The following is a 17,187-nucleotide window of genomic DNA, read 5'->3' as shown; positions in this document are numbered from 1 at the left end:
ATTGCTAAAACTCTTACTGGAGAGGTTCTGGTGGTAGGGTTTATTTTAATTTGGCCCCATACATACAGATGCCAAGAGAGGCTGTTTATTATTCTATTTTTCCCACCACAGGTGTGTGTTCTTATTAACTATTTGGTGCTGACACTTTTTTGTGCAACCAAAGCCCGATCAGAGCTAATTCAGATGAAATCCAAACTGACAAAAAAGGAAGAAAAAATCCATTTTCGACTGGATCAGTTCTCTGATGTGACTAACAAAGTTTGTCACAAGTGGCAGTGCCAGCATAAGGCTTGAGGTGGAAGTGAATGTTGAATATGGAACTGTTTCTATTTTAGGAGTAATACAAATTCCTGGATTAAAGCAACTCTGTAAGCAGTTTTTAGTTTTCTGCAATACTTTGTTTTCGATCAGTTTGGTAATAAGAGCTTTGCTCCTGATGGATGTTCCCTTCTTGCCATCTGTACTCCTGTTGTTTGTTTCCTACTGTACATTCTTGTGTCTTTCACTGCTGTTCTGAGATGTGGGGAAAACTTTTATGGAGCATCCCATCCTGGTTCAGAAAAGCAATTATCTTCTCAGGTCCCAGCTGTGGGCTTTTTTTTTTGCTTTTTTTTTTGCTTTTTTTTTTTTTTTTGCCTTTTTTCCCCCTTTTTTCTCTTTTTTTCTTTTTTCTTTTTCTTTTTCTTTTAATTTTTTCTTTTTTTTCCCTTTTTTCACCACAATGTTCATAAAGATTAGCCATTATTGGACAATACTGATTTTAGTCTTGTGCTTGTGCACGGGAAACACAGAGATGGTCTTTGAAGACTTACCAGGAAGCCTTTATTATTTTGCTACATTTTTCCCTTACTGAGCATTTAAAAAATTTATCTAAGCTCTTTTCTCTTTTTCAGCACATTAGAGAAAGTGTAAAATATTCATATATGATGTTTTAACAACAATTCTCTAATAAGACGGGCCAAGCAAGCTCTTTTGGTATTGTGCATTTATAACACCACTCTCCAAGCAGTGGTCAGAGTTGTTCTTTGGTAGAAACCTCAGGTTCTCCTATTAAAAATTAATGTAAATCGGTTTTTGTTCCCCAATAATCAAAGAATTGAGCTGTCCTTTTGGAACAACCTTGTAAGAGCTCATGAAAATCAGAAAATAGATGAAAGACAATTATTTCATGAGCTTACAAGTACTTTTTCTTTTTAAGTTTGGAAGTGTCTGAGCACACTGAACAGAAGATTCATTTAGAAGTGGATTAGAGACATTTACATCTAAATGCTTGGCGCATACTAATACACTCATACAATTTTGGTATTCTCTCCACAAGAGAGCAGATAAATGGATAAAAGTGTTGTAGATTTCAGTTACTTATTAATGAAGTTTTTATTGGAAATTCTTACTTGGGAATTTCCGAAAGTTAATTATTTGCCAAATATTTTACAAGCAAACTCATTATTGTGCATTCTTAGTGGTTAAATGGCTACTTGAATTAACTTCAGCTTTTCTATTGTGAACTTCTAAAACTATCTTTCACATAAGCTGGTTTCCTCTTGTCTTACTTGGGTATAATCACTATCAGCATTATAAATGGGAGGTAGGAGTTCAGTTTCCTAAGTGTATTCAGGTGCTAGTTTTTTATGGATTTAGGTAGAAATTGTAGGACTGCATAAAGTACTTAATGACCTTTGTTGTCCTTGTCTGTTAGGCATGAAACACATCCATAGAGCTTCCATGCTCATTAAAGAAAGTTTATACTGATAAATCTGTTCTTGGGCTTCTAGTACAGCATTGGGAAAGTCCCTTTAGCAACATGTGGGTATGATACCTGCAAACTTTTTGAGCTTGTAGGATTTGCATTATTAATTTATGGAGTATGATTTTGGCCATTCATTGCCTCTAGCAAGTATCAGGTTTTTAATGTGATAAAAATACTGCCTGTTAGCATTATGAGATGTGTATGCTGATATGACATGTGCCATGCTCCATCTCTCTGTATATGTATTGATCTGTGTATGTGTCTGTGTATATAAAATACAGCATAATTATTGCCTTGTGAACTGCTCAGTTCCTTTAATTGTGCAGCACTGCTGTGTTCAGTCAGTATTGTCAGAGTTGTTGAAAACTGCTCAGTCTGTATCACCTCATGCATTAATAAGGTTGTGGTCCTTGATGCTACTCAAATTAGCCTTCTTCCCTGAAAAGTTACAAATTGCTACCTTTTTAAGATAAACAAAAAAAATTAAATTGATCCTGTGAGTCAGGGCACCAAAAGTTACAAAAATATTGTAGTGAAAATGGTGTAGAACATCCTTTAAGATGTAGTGATTAGGGATTGTGTTTTCAAATTTTGAGGAACTAAATTGTCAGAACACCTGGCCCACAGTGGTGTGGCTGCAGGCTGGGGGAGAAGACAGCTGTGCTATCCAGTGATCCCTCCTACTGATCCTTGTGCCTCCTTCCCAGCTCCCACATGTTCTCAGGTTCTGCTGTCTGGTTTTTATTTGGATTGTAGTGGGTTATGTATTATGGTGGATTAGATACATACCATGAATTCTCTTTAACATCCAAAATATGAACCAGTCAGATTGCACGTGCTTTTGGTTCTGAAATTGAACAGTTTTTGAGGCTGTATGTTAAATGGAGGGTGTATTAGCTAGATAGATCCTTCAGTATCTCCTGTTATTTTTGTGATTCCTGAATTCAATGTAGAAATATTTTTATTAAACCTGATTCGGCTTTATATGTAAGGGTGGCAACCTGTAATTTTTCTTCTGGTTTCCTGTCAAAGTTTAAACAAACTGCTCTTGTCTCCTGAGATCATTCTTTGACTCTTGGAGTCACATGGAAGTGTTGACTGCTGTTCCATGTCTGGAACAGCTTGTGACTGTTTACTGGAAAAAAGCAGCAGCTACATTGTAGAAATGTGCAGTGTAATATCTCTGAATAGCTCTGTTGTTGTCTTGTATAGAGAAATCACCTACTCAATTACAAATACAAGAAGGGTTCATTGTGCAAGTCTTGCACTTACTACTCACATGGTTTATCTACTTCCCTAAATTTTCATTTTGAAAGGTTTGCTCCTTTTTATATTGCTCATTATAGATGTCCAAATGAGGGATAAAAGATGGGTCATGTAAAATTCCAAACCTGCATCTCAAAAAAAAAAAAATTCTCAATTTCTAGAGCTGTTTGGAAACTGCATCTATTAAATTTGCAAACTTTCTCATGCTTCGGCTGAAGCTGGTGTGCATGCATTCTCTGTCCTGCCATACCTTAATCCTCAGGTTCAAAATGGACAGTTCTGTGTTAGGGCTGTAAACCTGAGAGCAGAAGATAAGCTAGGCCAGAAAATCCAGAATGTGTTTGTGTTGGATGAAGTGAAATTAAATGCAGTTGCACTAAAATAGGATTAGAATTAACGTGTTGCAGTGTAGCCACACAATTACAAGGAATGGAGGAGGGAAGCAGAAAGGACTGGCTTTAGAAAGAGAATGATGGCATGTTTTAAACTGTAGTAAATTCAAATTGAAGATGTGTGCATGTATCTCATTACTGTTTTGTTGCATCAAAGTCATGAAGTACTGAAATAGTTTGGCAATAGTAATTTGCTTTTAGCAAGTGTCTCTGGTGTTGTAGTAAAAAATATTATACTTGGTAACAGACAAGTGAATGTTACCAAAAAGAAAAACCTATGGAAGTTGCATCATTTCATGATGTATTTAGCTCTCCATATATTTTTATTAGAAATGCAGTGATACACTAGCAATACGGAGAGAGGGAGGAATAAAAATTACTTAGAACTCAGTTTGTGAGGAGGTTGTTTTTCTTCATACACAGAATGTGACTTAGAACTTCACGTTGAATAGTTGAAAACACCAACTCTCAGGAGAAATTGCTTCAATAAATGGTTTGGGCTTTTGCAGTTATTTAAGTAAATAGATTATTTGAAGAAATGCTGGGCATTAAGAAGTTTCAAGCCAGACACTGCTAAGTATTGAAGCATTTTCATTACAGTGTTTAACAGAAGTAGGGCTTGTCATTCTCATGTACCCCATTATAAAACATTGTTTTCAGTTGCTGTGGACTTGGATGAACTTTTAACTGTTTGTATGGAAGCTGTCAGAATCAGATTTTTGGTTTTCCTATTCAAAAGCTTATTTAAGCACAGTTTAGCAGTGTTTGAGGAAAGACTTCAAAGCTCCAGCAGATCTGTTTATAGACATTTTCACAGTTCCTGCCACTTCTGGCATTGATTATTCATGTATATGATAACACAGGTCAATGAAACTTGTCTCCTAACATCTCCAAACAGTGCCAGAATACAGCTCATAATTCTGGGAGCTCAAGGCTGCAGACTTAGACCAAGACATTTTTGTAGCTGAGCAACTGAGACAAAAGCAGAGATACTGCTGCTGCTCTTAGTGGCAGATCCCTGATCATTTTAGGGGAAAGAGATCCAGTAGGACTAGTAGGACAGCTGGGTTAAATAGCTCAGGATGTGGAGCATGTGCAGGGACTGGGCCTCAAGACAGCAAAAGGTGCATTTCTCTCAAGTGTCTGGAGTGCTAAAGGCAGTCCTTTTAAGGTATGGTTACTTGGCTGCAGTGGTAACCACTCGAGGAAAATACCTGCTCCACATCAGGAGATAAATGGGAAATTTATTCCAGGCTCTGGTCATACTCCTCGGACACACAGTAACTGATTTCTGCCACTACAGCTGCCCAAAGCGCTGCTGTTTCCATGCAAAGCAGGACTGTGAGATGGCATTTCAGGCAACTGGGACTAAACATGCCAAACCTATAATGAGCAAATTAGGCTTTAGCAATCTTTAGTCCTTAGTTTCTTCTAAACAAATCTCAGAGCCAATATGAAATTACACTTTTCTTGGAACACACTTGTACTCCGACGCTATTTATGGTAGACAGCAGCAGCAGACGTGGTTGATCTGATGACAGAAGTGAAAGCCCTGTACAGGAGTAAAAGAATTACCAAGGTAGATTCCTGAAGGAAGAGTTACTGTTTAGCTTTCAGAAATCTTGGCCGTGAAACTGAAAAGTATCATTTTGTGTAGTGATTTACCTTTTCTATTTAAATGGTTCTCAGTCTCATTTACCTATATGCTTATGTCAGACCAATTAGCATAATTCATTTTTTTCTTCATTTGGATCTTCTGTTTTATGAAAGAGACCAAGAAAATGTCACCTTCATTAGACAGTCACAGTAAAAACTTTGAAATGTGTTTGTGTTCTGGTTTTTGTTTTTTGAAATCACCTGAAAATGCCTTTATACATGCAAAGTGTGATGTGGCCTGATTATTCTGAATTCAGGAAGTTAATTAAACTCTCAGAAGTACTTAACAATAGCCAGCTAATTTCAGTTTTTAAAATAAATATTAGGTGAAGCACAGGAATGTATGCTTGTTTAAAGAACAGTGTTGTTCAAACCAATGAATTTTTAATAGTGGAGAATTGCAGATCTTGATCTCTGGATCTGAGGGAAGTGGTGTGTGGATTTTTTGGGCTTGAGTGTGGATTGGTTTCTTTTGGATTTTATTGCTTTGGGGTTTGTTTTGGTTTTAAGTTGATTGGTTGTTTCTGTTGGTTTTGATTTTTGTTTTATCTTAACTACTGCCCAGTATTGTCCATTTTGGAATGTTTGGATAGTTTCCTCTTTTCCCTGGAGTGGTGTTAGTTGAACTCCATGTTTACCCAGAAGAGGTGGATAACTTGAAACAGGTAAAGAGTTAGGGGTTCCTTGGTTCTACAGACTTAGAATTGTTGTACCTACAAGATTATACAGGCTTCCCTTTTCCCCTCCCCTTTTTCTGTTTTAGGTGAAATTGTGGTGAACGAAGTAAATTTTGTAAGAAAGTGCATTGCAACAGACACAAGCCAGTATGACCTGTGGGGCAAGTTGGTTTGCACTAACTTCAAGATTTCCTTTATTACGGATGACCCGATGCCACTGCAGGTTGGTTATTGCTCACACGGGTGCATCATGACAATGAATGGGATAAGTGAAATTATTCACACTGTGTTTCTGTCTCATATCTGATATAAATGGATGCCTTCTAAGCAGGCTACAGGATGAGGTTCCACTGTCCTGTTCTGAATGTGTTGCTATTCCATCCCTTCATTGAGAGTATCAGAATGGAGTAGTTTTGTACAGAAGTTTATCCAGCTCCATTTACCTCTGTGTATGGAGGCTTCCCCGGGAAGTGGTTTTACAAAAGGCAGAGCAGGAATTACACACAGATACGTTTCTCCTCGAAGGAGCTGTTTGCAAATGTTCCTTAGGCTAGACAAGCGTCAGATCAGCAAAGCTTTTAATGTGGTGGTGATTTATTGGTGTTACTGATGGAGGACAAAGTAACCATGAAATGAGTTTTCATTGTAGATGAAGCCATGAGAAAAGGGAGAAGAACTCTTTTGTCTTTGTCAAAGCAGAACACATGACATTCAAAACCATGATTGGTTTTTGGACAGCACAGCACACAACACTGTTTGGAAATCCAAGTAGTGAGCTGTATGTTATTTTCAGTAGAGTTTGCACTTCCATTTGGGGCTTTTAACAGAAATGTTCCATTAACTAAGGATATGTAAAGCTCTGAAAGTAGATAGACGCTTATTCAGTAATAGTTAGGAAGTTTGACCAAAGCTACTTCAAAAAGTTAATTTTTGACATGAAGTAGTTGTCAAAACTTGTCCCTGAAAGTAGAATTAATATTTTTGTCTTTCTATGCTTACAGAAGTAATAATTGGAGATTTCTTATATTCCATATATATATTTTATACTTCAAATTGTATTGAATTTCTAACAGTAATTTTTTATACTAATTCAGTAAATTCAGTGCAAATAGGGAGGTTATTTTGCATATTCCACTGGGGTTTCTAAACTGTTTGGTGTGCAGTTCAGCAGTACAAGAGAGCTGTTTCCACAGCCTCTAATTACCTGTGAATAGGCAAGGGTGGTACCTGTCAGAAAAGCCTAGGCATGCCTGATTTTTATCGTCGTTTTTTCAAAGTTGTGCTGTACATCTGGTTGCAAACTGCAGAATTGCAATTAATGGCTGTGAGCTCATGTGTTTCAGAAATTCCATTATAAAAACCTCCTCCTTGGTGAACATGATGTCCCACTCACATGCATTGAGCAGATTGTCACAGGTACGTCAAAAATAGTTAAGTATGATGACAGGCTTTGTTCTTATTCAGTACAAAACTGTTAACTGCTTGTTAAGTTCTGCAGAATTGTTGGTACTTGAGGTTTTATGTCATTAGTCTTCCCTGATTTGAAGTATTTGGTTTATTTAAAATTAGAATAAAATCCTTAAATGCTGAATAAATCTTGAGGTGCCAGAAGACTTACTTATTTGGGTCTTTGTATTATTGGCTTTAAATTTATAACTACCATACTGAATCAACAGGTGTTTTAGGAGAGACACCTGTTAATAGCAGTACAAAATTTTGTTAGCAACATTTTTACAATGAATCATATGAATCTCTGCCACTGAAATACAAAAAGCACATAGTTTAGACAGTTAGATATAGCTGGGATTTCTGACAAGAGAAATGCTGTAGTTTTCAATCCTCTAATTCTTAGCAAGTTAATAGCTGGTGATCCTCAAAAATCTGTAAATGGCAATTGACATCTTAATCTGAAGACACAAAATACTTCTTGTGGAGAACCAAGTTTTGATTTGTTGGATTCTTTAGGCTAACCTATTTGTTAAGAATGTTTTTTATCTTGTAATTGTAAAGTTTCGTAAAAGTGATAATTTTTCAAATTTTGTTTATGGCATGGGCTGTTAAACACTTGGTTTTCTGACTGTAGCTTATCTAAATTATTGGTTATAAGTTTTCAATGCCCAAAATTGGTTGTGATCCCTGTGAAAAGATTAATGTGTATCTGAGGAAGAACATGATGAAGAAATGCTATTTTTTAAAAACAAAGAGGTGCTATTGACCTATTATATTGTCTTGCACTGGCCCACATTTGTTGCCCCTTCTCTAAAACATGGGGTTCACCCTAAATTTAGTGAAGTATAAGCTTTTGCTAACAGGAATTAACAATTTTCTACCTCAGTCAAAATATGCTATTAAATAAAAAACTTCTGGTAGCAACATTATTGTATCTGTTTGAGCCAATTTTGTGTTTAATTACAGAACACAGTCCAATAACTTTGTCTCTTCTTTGCAGTGAATGACACCAAGAGGAAGCAGAAGGTCCTTGGTCCCAACCAAAAACTTAAGTTTAATCCAACTGAATTAATAATTTATTGCAAAGACTTCCGTATTGTCAGATTTCGTTTTGATGAAGCAGGTCCCGAAAGTGCAAAAAAGGTATTATTATCTTCTCATGAAATCCTGCCTTGCAGTCATTACGTGTAGCAACAGCTGTGCTGATAAGAACATTTCGTATTATTATGTTTTGGTAGAGAAGTGGGGGGAAGAATTGCAAATTATTCACATTCTGTTACAGGAGAATATCTAGACATTTAGAGTTAAAACTAATAGGGAAAAAATTTAATGTGATGTATTAACTGTTTCTTATCTAAGATAAACCTGTATTTCTTGTCATATCTGTTGTACTTTTGAAAGTTACTAATTTATTAAATAAGTATTTTTAAGGACTGGAATCAGAATGCTGCATTGCAGCTGTACAACAGATGTTTGCATTTTTATGGAAAATATTTCAAGCTTTGATACATTTTCTGAGAGTCATAAGCTTAATTTACCCAGAGGTTGAGTGTACTGCCTTATGGATATCCTTAATTGTGTCGCACAGCAAGTTCTCCAACGAGCTCTTGGAATCACTGTTTTGTCTAATCTACATAAACCTGGGCTCATTCTCAACATTTCCTTAGAAGAGGCTTGTACACCTCTTGACAGGAGGAATTACTTGGGTCCGTACATTCCTAGAGATTTCCTTCCTTGCCCGTTTGTACCCCCATTGCCCCGGGTCTCTGTGCAGTGGTGCTGTGTTGTTTGGGCTGTGCCAGCCCAGGTGAGCTGTGCTGGGCAGAGCTGGCCAGGCTGGAGCGCATTCCCGGCTCTCGGTGTCCCCGCGCTGGTCCAGCTCCCCTGATCTCCGCAGCACCGTGGCGTGGCACTGCCGGCATTTCGTAAGGAATGACCCACTTTGCTCTCAGAGCTTAACAATTCCCCTTCTCAGTAGGATCAAGTTTGAGTTTAGCCCTGTAAGTCCCGAGGACCATCTGCCCAGGCATAAGTCTGCGTGCAGTTACTGACCGAGCGACTGCTGAACAGCCTCAGCCCCTTTACTCTCCTGAAGATGTGTGGGCCGGAGCCCGTAAAGAACCATCCTGCTCTGGCCTTGCCCCTGTTCTGGCTGCCCCCTGCCTGCTGCCTGTGCAGGTTGGAGCCTTCCACCTTTGGCAGTCTTTCAGCAGTCATTCCCTTGCACAGCTTCTCCAAAATCCCCCTGGAGCAGCCGTCTCCTGCAATATCTTTACAGCAACTGTTTGTAATTGGCTGTCACAGCAAAGGGGAGTGATTAGCCTGGAGGAGAAGAGCATAAACTCAGCATCTCATTAATGCAGCACTCTTTGTGCTGCATTTTCTTGTGCAAGAGCAAAGAGTGAAACCCTTTTAGGAAGGCCCTTACATTAGGCATTTATAATTACATGGTCTTAGGTGATGACTTCTGATAGGAAGAACTGCTGGGTCTAGACAACCAGAGCATGTGTAGTTATAGAGATTGTGCTGGTGGTGACCAAAACTGTAACAACTGCCATTTTCAAATACCAGAATGTGCTCATTAGAGGAGAGGAAGAAAACTTGTACCAATATCATCTGTGTAGTTACTGTTGCAGTTTTGCTGCATCAGGTAGGTTACTGCAGCTTTGCGTGGGTGTAGCACAGAAGCACTTTTACTGAAGGGAGATCAGGTTCAGCTAATCTAATCTAATGTTTCCGTAATAATATTGTTCTGTTAGCATTAAAACATAAATGTATAAAACTGTGAGGTCCTTAGATCAGTTTTCCTGTATCAGGATTTTGCTTAAATTATTTTGGGATGCTGGTGAGCACATCTAGGGTGGTCTTACGCAGTATATTGAATGGAGTTGTTTTGTTCTTTCTTACATTTAGATGGCATGCTGGCACCACAGTATGGAAAGATTTTATCTGGTTTCTGTTCCTGTCCTTCAGGTAGTACATATTAGCAAGGTTGTCCTGATGTTTAAAAACAAAAGACAGTGATCAGGCCTCCTTAAAGTTCTGAAGGGCCTCTTTAATCTATATTTACACTCAGCTGTTTGTACAAGATTTTGATAGCTATCTACTTGGAAATAACTGTGTGCATAACTTTTGTAGGGAAGACCACAACTTAAAGTGTAACTGAGTTCTGATGTGAGGGGAATCCTGCTCAGTCAGGAATTCCAGTCAGAACTGGGAGAATGCTGTAGGAGGGGACTAACCGTGGAATCCAGGGTTCGGGATGGAGGGGCCTGTGGACATCATCACCTTGTCCACCTTTCTCTTCAGACTTGCCGAGATTAGATCAGGCTGTAATTAAATGTCATCCTAGTAATACACAGGAGTAGCACTCTATAAATAAAGCCCTGTTAGGTCAAAACAAAATACCTGCCTACTAAAATATGCATTTCAAAATACAGGAGTATAAATGTCTCTACTTGTTGCCAGATGATTGCAAATGTTCTTTTTAGAGCAATAGTTATACAAAAACAATATCCATGGTAATTCATGTTTAAAAACGAGTTTTAGATATATGCAATAGTTAAAAGGAGAACAGATGCTAATTTTATGCAGTTAAGTAATTTGTTTCATGCATAGTTCCATGCACGTACTGGCAATACTCAGCAGCATCCAGTGACATAAATTAGTTTTGGCAAAGAGAGTGTAATCTGTTCCTAAGGAAGTGTCTCTATTTGCTGAACAGGACATAAGGGACAATAACTGATTAAGCTGCCTTACTAGAATAGAGATTATTCTGAGTCTCTCTTTGAGGATCTTGGAAAGATCCTCTTTCCAAGGATCTCTTTGGATACTGTGAAAAGAAGGATCCAAGTTTGAAAGCAAGCTTCTGATGTGGACAGTTTGACAGACTTGACACATGGGTAATGTTGGCAGAACTCTCAGAGGTGTTTTTCTTTGCCTTTAAGCAGAAACATTGTGAGAACACATTAGTTTACTTTCAGGTAAATTATTATGGAGAAGCTTAAAAATTAGTTCTGTTAGAAAAATACCCATAACACTTGTTGCAGCCAATACATCCTAATAAAATACTGTCTAAGCATTAGTCAGCCAGGTAAATATTTTCTTCTTCATTTTTATTAGTGGATATTTGGGAAGCAAGCGTTAAGGAAAAGTAGAAGGAATGGAAATTTGCACTCACCACTGTTTAGCAGTTTAATTTTGTTTTGTCTCTAAAATAAAGCGATAGAGTCTCCAAAGGAAGGAAAGCCAGATGGGTGTGGGAGGAAATGGAGGATGGGGAAGCAAGGGTAAGCAAGTTGGGGAAGTCTTAAGTTAGGCAGTGCAAAAAAAGAAGCATTTCACATTCCTTAGAGGAAAGGAATTATTTTGTTCCAAAAATGACAGCAAACAGTCAAACTGAAAACTCCTGCTATTTTTTAGGCACTAGTTGACATTAGACTGGGAAAATAAAATGTATGAAAAGGTGAGTCTGTAGGTCTTCTGACTGTTAGGTGATGGCCAGTGTGTTGCCTCACCGTGCACATGGATCTTGGCAGTGCCCCAGAGTGGCACACACCCTGTGCCTCCATGAGTATATCTCCATTTTCTCATTCCTTTCTCTTCTGCAACTCCCTCAGTTCTTTTCTTTCAGGAAGCTTTTTGGAATGAGAGCCATTTCAGAATCACATGCTCAATCAAAACAGAAGGAAAGTTTTTATCTCAAATCTTGTTTCCTGTGCAATCAAAAGTAGCCTTTCCTACGTCATAACTCTTGGGATGGAGGGGAACATTTTTCTTTCCTAATTGTTATGAACAATAACATGAAACTGTTAAGAGTTTTGAACAAACAGTCCTGACCCTTCCTAATGTGTTCCCCCTGCCTCCCCAATTCTATTACCTTGTTCTAATTGTTTATACAGATCACAAAATTGGGAATGTTTCAAGGCACTGGGAATGCATAAGATACTGTCTTGATGGTCTTCAGAGGAGGGGAAGAAAACTTTCTTTGGAAGTATACTTATAGAATCACAGGATCATAGAACAGTTTGGGTTGGAAGGGCCCTTAATGCTCATCTTATTCCAGCCCCCTGCCATGGGCAGGGACACCTGCCACTACACCAGATGGGGTTTTTCAAAGCCCCATCCTGGCCTTGAACACTTAGAGGGATGGCACAGCCACAACTTCCCTGGGAAAAGGTAAAAGGTATTTTAAAAAATAGAGATGAATTTTAATAATTCTCTTAATGCTGAATGCTTATTTTCCCAATAGGTTTTCCAGCCTAGGAAAATTAACAAAACCTGGTTTTGGGACCTAATCTAGTCCTGCTTGTGTCACTTTCTACTGCAGGTGTCTGCTTGGGATAGGAGTTGCAGTAGCAAAGGAAAAGAGTATTTTTCCAGAGAGTCCATAAGCCAGGTAGCCTGGCTTAAGGAAGGAGGGGAAATGCATGGCTGTGCTAACCTAGCACATCTGAAATATTGCTGTTCACAACTCTTCTGCAAGAGCATTAGCAATACTTTGAAGCTCTTGCCCTTGGTAAAATTCCTGTTGAAGAGGAGGGTGTGCCGTGAAAGTATCATTAATTTTTCTCAGATAGGGGTTGAACAAGGGACACTGACATAGGGAAATGGCTTTGTACTACGAAATAACTACAGCCATTGTGTTTACTGCTTTTAATAAATGAACTTTCCAACAAGCAGCCTATTCTCTTGTTATTTGTCTGAGCCTAAATATCTTCAGCTTTACACAATTGTAAATTGGCAAAAATACCAAGCATTTTTGAGTTTGATATGAGAACGCTTCCTGTAAAACATGTTTGTCTTCCAATTTAAGAGCGTTCTACTTATGGCCATAATCTGCTGAGATCTGTGGAATGTGCTTGTCTGCTGAATCTCTGAGACAATAAAGCTATTATAGGGATTTAGTGAGGAATAAACAGAAAATTAGTATGTCTTTAGCACTTGCTTAGTGGATCTATGAGTGGAATTTTTCTAAAATGTAAAAATAGAGACAGTAGCGCGATAAATCTATCACTGTTTTAAATAAGAGAGGTCCTGATGGTGTGGGTGGACTGTTTCAACCATGCAATACCTGGTGTGAGTTACATCTATTCTGTGGAACACCCAGTGCATTTTCCAGCTCCTGCTTTATTTAAAAACACAACTATGGTCTCGTATTTTTTGTGGGGAACTAAATCTGTCTCCCCCCACCATTTTATCCCGCTTCACACAGCACACGCATATTCTCTTTTTCAAATGTGGCGAGTAAATGACAGAGATTTCAGCTGCTGCCTATTTAAAAATAGGTTTTACTGTATTTCTGTTGTGTCATTTGGCAGCACAATGGAATTTTTTTTCCTGCAGTTTGTCCTGAAGCCTTGGGAGTAGATTAGCATTGTAAAAGGCTTTCAACTTTCACTCCATAAATAATGGTGAGGAGTAGCTCTGCTAGAATCAATTACTGTAGAAAAAAGCTACATAGAAGAATGGAAGTCAAAATGTGTATATACACAGATTTCCATTTTGTTTCATTGTGAAACCAGATTGTTATTGTGATAGCCAAAAGTAATCAGTTAGAAGTGGCCACATATTGTTGAATAGCTGGCTTCTTCAGCTTTGGTGTGTACACCGAAATCACAAGATGTAGTAAATGTGCATAGCTTCCAGTTATGCCATTAAAATTTTTATCAAATCCTGGAAATGAGCTTGTAAATGTTCATTTGGAAAGTCCTGCTACACAGTTTTCCAAGCACACTTGTACTGTTTGTGTTTTTTGGGGGGTTGTCACCCCTGGAGTGTTCTGTCCTGTATTTTCCTTTGCAGTTTCATTGTAGAACTGAAAGTGTGGGGAGAACAGTTAAAGAAAACATTGTTCTAGGACTCAACTTTTTTTGTTGGGGAGTGTTTGCGAAACAACATTTTCAGCTCAAGTTAGCCTACTGTCATTACTGCTTTTATAAATAATGAGGACTGTCCCCCATCAAAAGCCAAGGTATATAAAAATACACTAAAGGTTCCATAACACCATGTATGTTGCATACAAACAATAAAAGTACAGCAACTTTCTCCATGCAGAACTCAGCATAACTGAGCTCTTGAGTTTTGTTCCCGTGGCCCACTGCTGCCAGCACTGGTATTCCTTCAGTTCTGTGGTGCAAATCTTCCTTTTATGTCTATCACAGTAAGGAAACTTTCCTTCACTAACAGAAAACAATTTCTTGCATTTCTGGATGCGCAGGATGTTTTTCAAAAATAATATTCAAAACTGCTAAACTTGATATAAATTTTGTAAATGTGTTTCTAAATATGAAAAGTCAGGAAAAGTTGAAGGGAAGAAAGACAATAAAAAGGAAGAATTTTGGGTGGTAAGAACATGGGCTTACACTATGACTATGTCTTTGTCCCTGGTTAAAAGGTACAATTTAGTAAAATGCAGAAGCAAATACTGAGGGAAGAGGATGAAGTTAAAGACTCCATTCATGTCCTGATATTTGAAGAATAACAGCACTAATCTCTACTTGATTTTTTTTTTTCCTGAATTTAAGTCTTCTAGACATTAGGATTCTTGTCAAATCTTTTGTATTTATTAGTGAATATCTACATTCAAAGAGACAGAGACTAGAAAAGCTTGATGGTATTTTAAGTCTAGAATCTAATCCTAAATCATGTGCTGCACTCTTAATTTTAATCAAGTTAGGGGAAGAACCAATATGGTTTTTGTAAAGGGAAGTCACACATGAAAAATCTCCTGGCCCAAGTGACAGCTTTGTAGCAGAAATATCTGTCAAATGCTGTTAAATACTGATACCAGATTTTAGTACAGGACATGCCTGAATTGTTAGTTGTTGAAAATTGTCCTGGTAAAATTCCATTATGTTCTTTCTGTGTTTTTCCCCTCTTCCCTAAACATTGATTGCTGTCAGCTGTCAGAACAGAGTGCTAGCCTGGACCTTTGGAACTGACCCTGCATGGCCACTCTTAGGTTCTTATGCTAGACTGTTAAGTACTCTTTTTATTAAAAAAAAATCAAAATACTGATTTTTAGCTTTTTTACAGCTCTGCATATTTCACACTTACAATTAAGGGCAATAATATTTTGTCTATATAGATCTATAAATAACAGTAATAAATGTCTCTTCCCTAGGTGTGCCTTGCAATAGCTCATTATTCTCAGCCAACGGATCTTCAGCTTCTCTTTGCATTTGAGTATGTTGGGGAAATATATCATAATCCAGGTAAGGATGAAAGTACTTGGATTGTGCTTTTTTCCTATTTTGTGATATGTATTTTTACTAAGACTTCTGTCCAGAAGCCGTGGCAAAAAGCATTTGAGGTTTTCTCCAAGGGTAAAAAAATAGGCTCGTTCTGCACCCAGCCTCTTACTCATGGTTATAAGTCATTCCTTGGGATAGACATTAATGACCAAAATCCAAAGAAATGTCTTTCCTGTCTTAAAGCCAAACCGTGCCAGCATGAATACTCCTGTTTCTCAGTTCACGTTTCCATCCTCCTACTGTATGTCTCTGTTGGTACTCTGGGTACCCAGTGAATGTCCCATCAGGCAGGCTTGCTCACCTGCCCTTCTTTTGGGAATAAGTTTCTCTTCTGGTGGTATTGCAGGAGGATTTGTGCAACTTGGGACTCCATACCTTCTTTCCTAGAGGCTTACTAGGCAGTTCTTACCACTCAAAACCTCCACCACCCCTGCTGAGTTGGAGCACACCCTCTCTGCTCAAGGCCAATCTCCAACTGAACCTTGTCAGTTAGGTAAGCCTGCAAAGATGCCTTTGGAACTTGATTTCTAGTGTAATGCTGTGCGGTCACTGCTGAGTGTTCCCCAGCCAAGACACAGCTGAGAGCCATCAGAGCTGTAGGGTGACAAGCCTCCCCACAGAGCGTGCTGCTGCTGCAGAGCTGTGGTACTGAGATCTGAACTCAGCAGCTGGCACTAGAAACCACTGACCTGCCTGTTACAAAACAGGAACCTCTCGTGGAATTACAAGATCAGGCCTTCAAATTTGCAAAACAGTGCATGCTTTTCATGCGGGTGCCTCCATGACTGCCCTGTGCATGCACATGAATAATTGTGCATGTGATAATGTTGCACACATAATTACACATGGAATTTCTTACCTCATAAAGCTTGGGCAGTTATTAAGGTCCATGTATTTTCATGTTATAAAGTACTAGGGAGGAAGCCAATTTGCCAATAAAATGCCGATAAAATGTTAGTCTGTCACAAAGTTGCCTTTACTCTGTCCTTAAAATACCATTTGCTATATGGAAAAATACCTAGTGGAAGAATTACATAAGGTGGGTAAAAATGTTCCTTTGGAATAGCAGACCAGAATGGCAAAGGAGAGTTTTTCTGCTGTGCTGCAGTTCCTAAGATAGTTTGAAATTTGGTTGGGTTGGGTTGGGGTGTTCATGTTGTTGTGAACCCTGGTGTTTGTCCCATAGATCTCTGGTTTTGCTCTTGCAATTCCAGTGCTGTTTAATGACTCTCTATTCCTGCTAATCCCAGCGAAGTAAAAGGTGAAATGCTGTCTTAGTGCTTCCTGAGGAACATAAAAAGCCTGCATTGCTCTGGTGTGTGTGTACGTTGTTTCTTTCCCAGGCTATATTTGATAGTTACATATCCTGCCATTAAACAGGAAAATTGACTCTTTTTGTAATGATCATATTTTTGTTTACTGTCTTTGAAGAACTACTTCAGTCTGATTTTAGTCCTGTTTTCTTCTGAAAATCCTAAGTACTCACAGTGCCAGTGCAAGAATGAAGTTGATAGATACAGAAAGCAGAAACCACACAGGTTATGGGATGTCAGCAGAGCCGTGACGCTGTTCTGCTTCCTTTGGGCAGGCTCTTGCTAAAGCTCAGAGCTTTCATGGGGGAGGTAACAGTGCTGAATTTCAGTTTATTCTACTTTCATCTAAAAATGTACTTCAAGTGTCAAGAAACAAAATGTAATTTCTTTCTGGCACAGCTGACTGTCCCCTTGGCACCTAAAGGATGACCA

At 38.4% G+C, this 17,187-nt stretch overlaps 1 protein-coding gene across 2 annotated transcripts in view; it reads left to right on the top strand.

Annotated features, from left to right (window-relative positions):
• MTMR10 (myotubularin related protein 10) overlaps positions 1–17,187 on the top strand; it is a 36,604-nt gene that overhangs the window by 7,877 nt on the left and 11,540 nt on the right. Inside the window, exons 1-5 of one of the 2 annotated variants that reach the window (XM_082290739.1) lie at positions 5,652–5,726; positions 5,825–5,961; positions 7,082–7,154; positions 8,188–8,330; positions 15,313–15,403. In XM_082290739.1, the coding sequence (XP_082146865.1) occupies positions 5,950–5,961; positions 7,082–7,154; positions 8,188–8,330; positions 15,313–15,403 (319 nt within the window). In that variant the 5' untranslated portion in view covers positions 5,652–5,726; positions 5,825–5,949. Of the gene's footprint in view, positions 1–5,651; positions 5,727–5,824; positions 5,962–7,081; positions 7,155–8,187; positions 8,331–15,312; positions 15,404–17,187 lie in introns of those variants that run through there. The other variant, XM_082290738.1, reaches the window with a different exon arrangement.

Source organism: Coloeus monedula (genome assembly GCF_965178545.1).
Source record: "Coloeus monedula genome assembly, chromosome: 14".
Taxonomy (NCBI): domain Eukaryota; kingdom Metazoa; phylum Chordata; class Aves; order Passeriformes; family Corvidae; genus Coloeus; species Coloeus monedula.
This window is presented reverse-complemented; position numbering and strand designations above follow the sequence as displayed.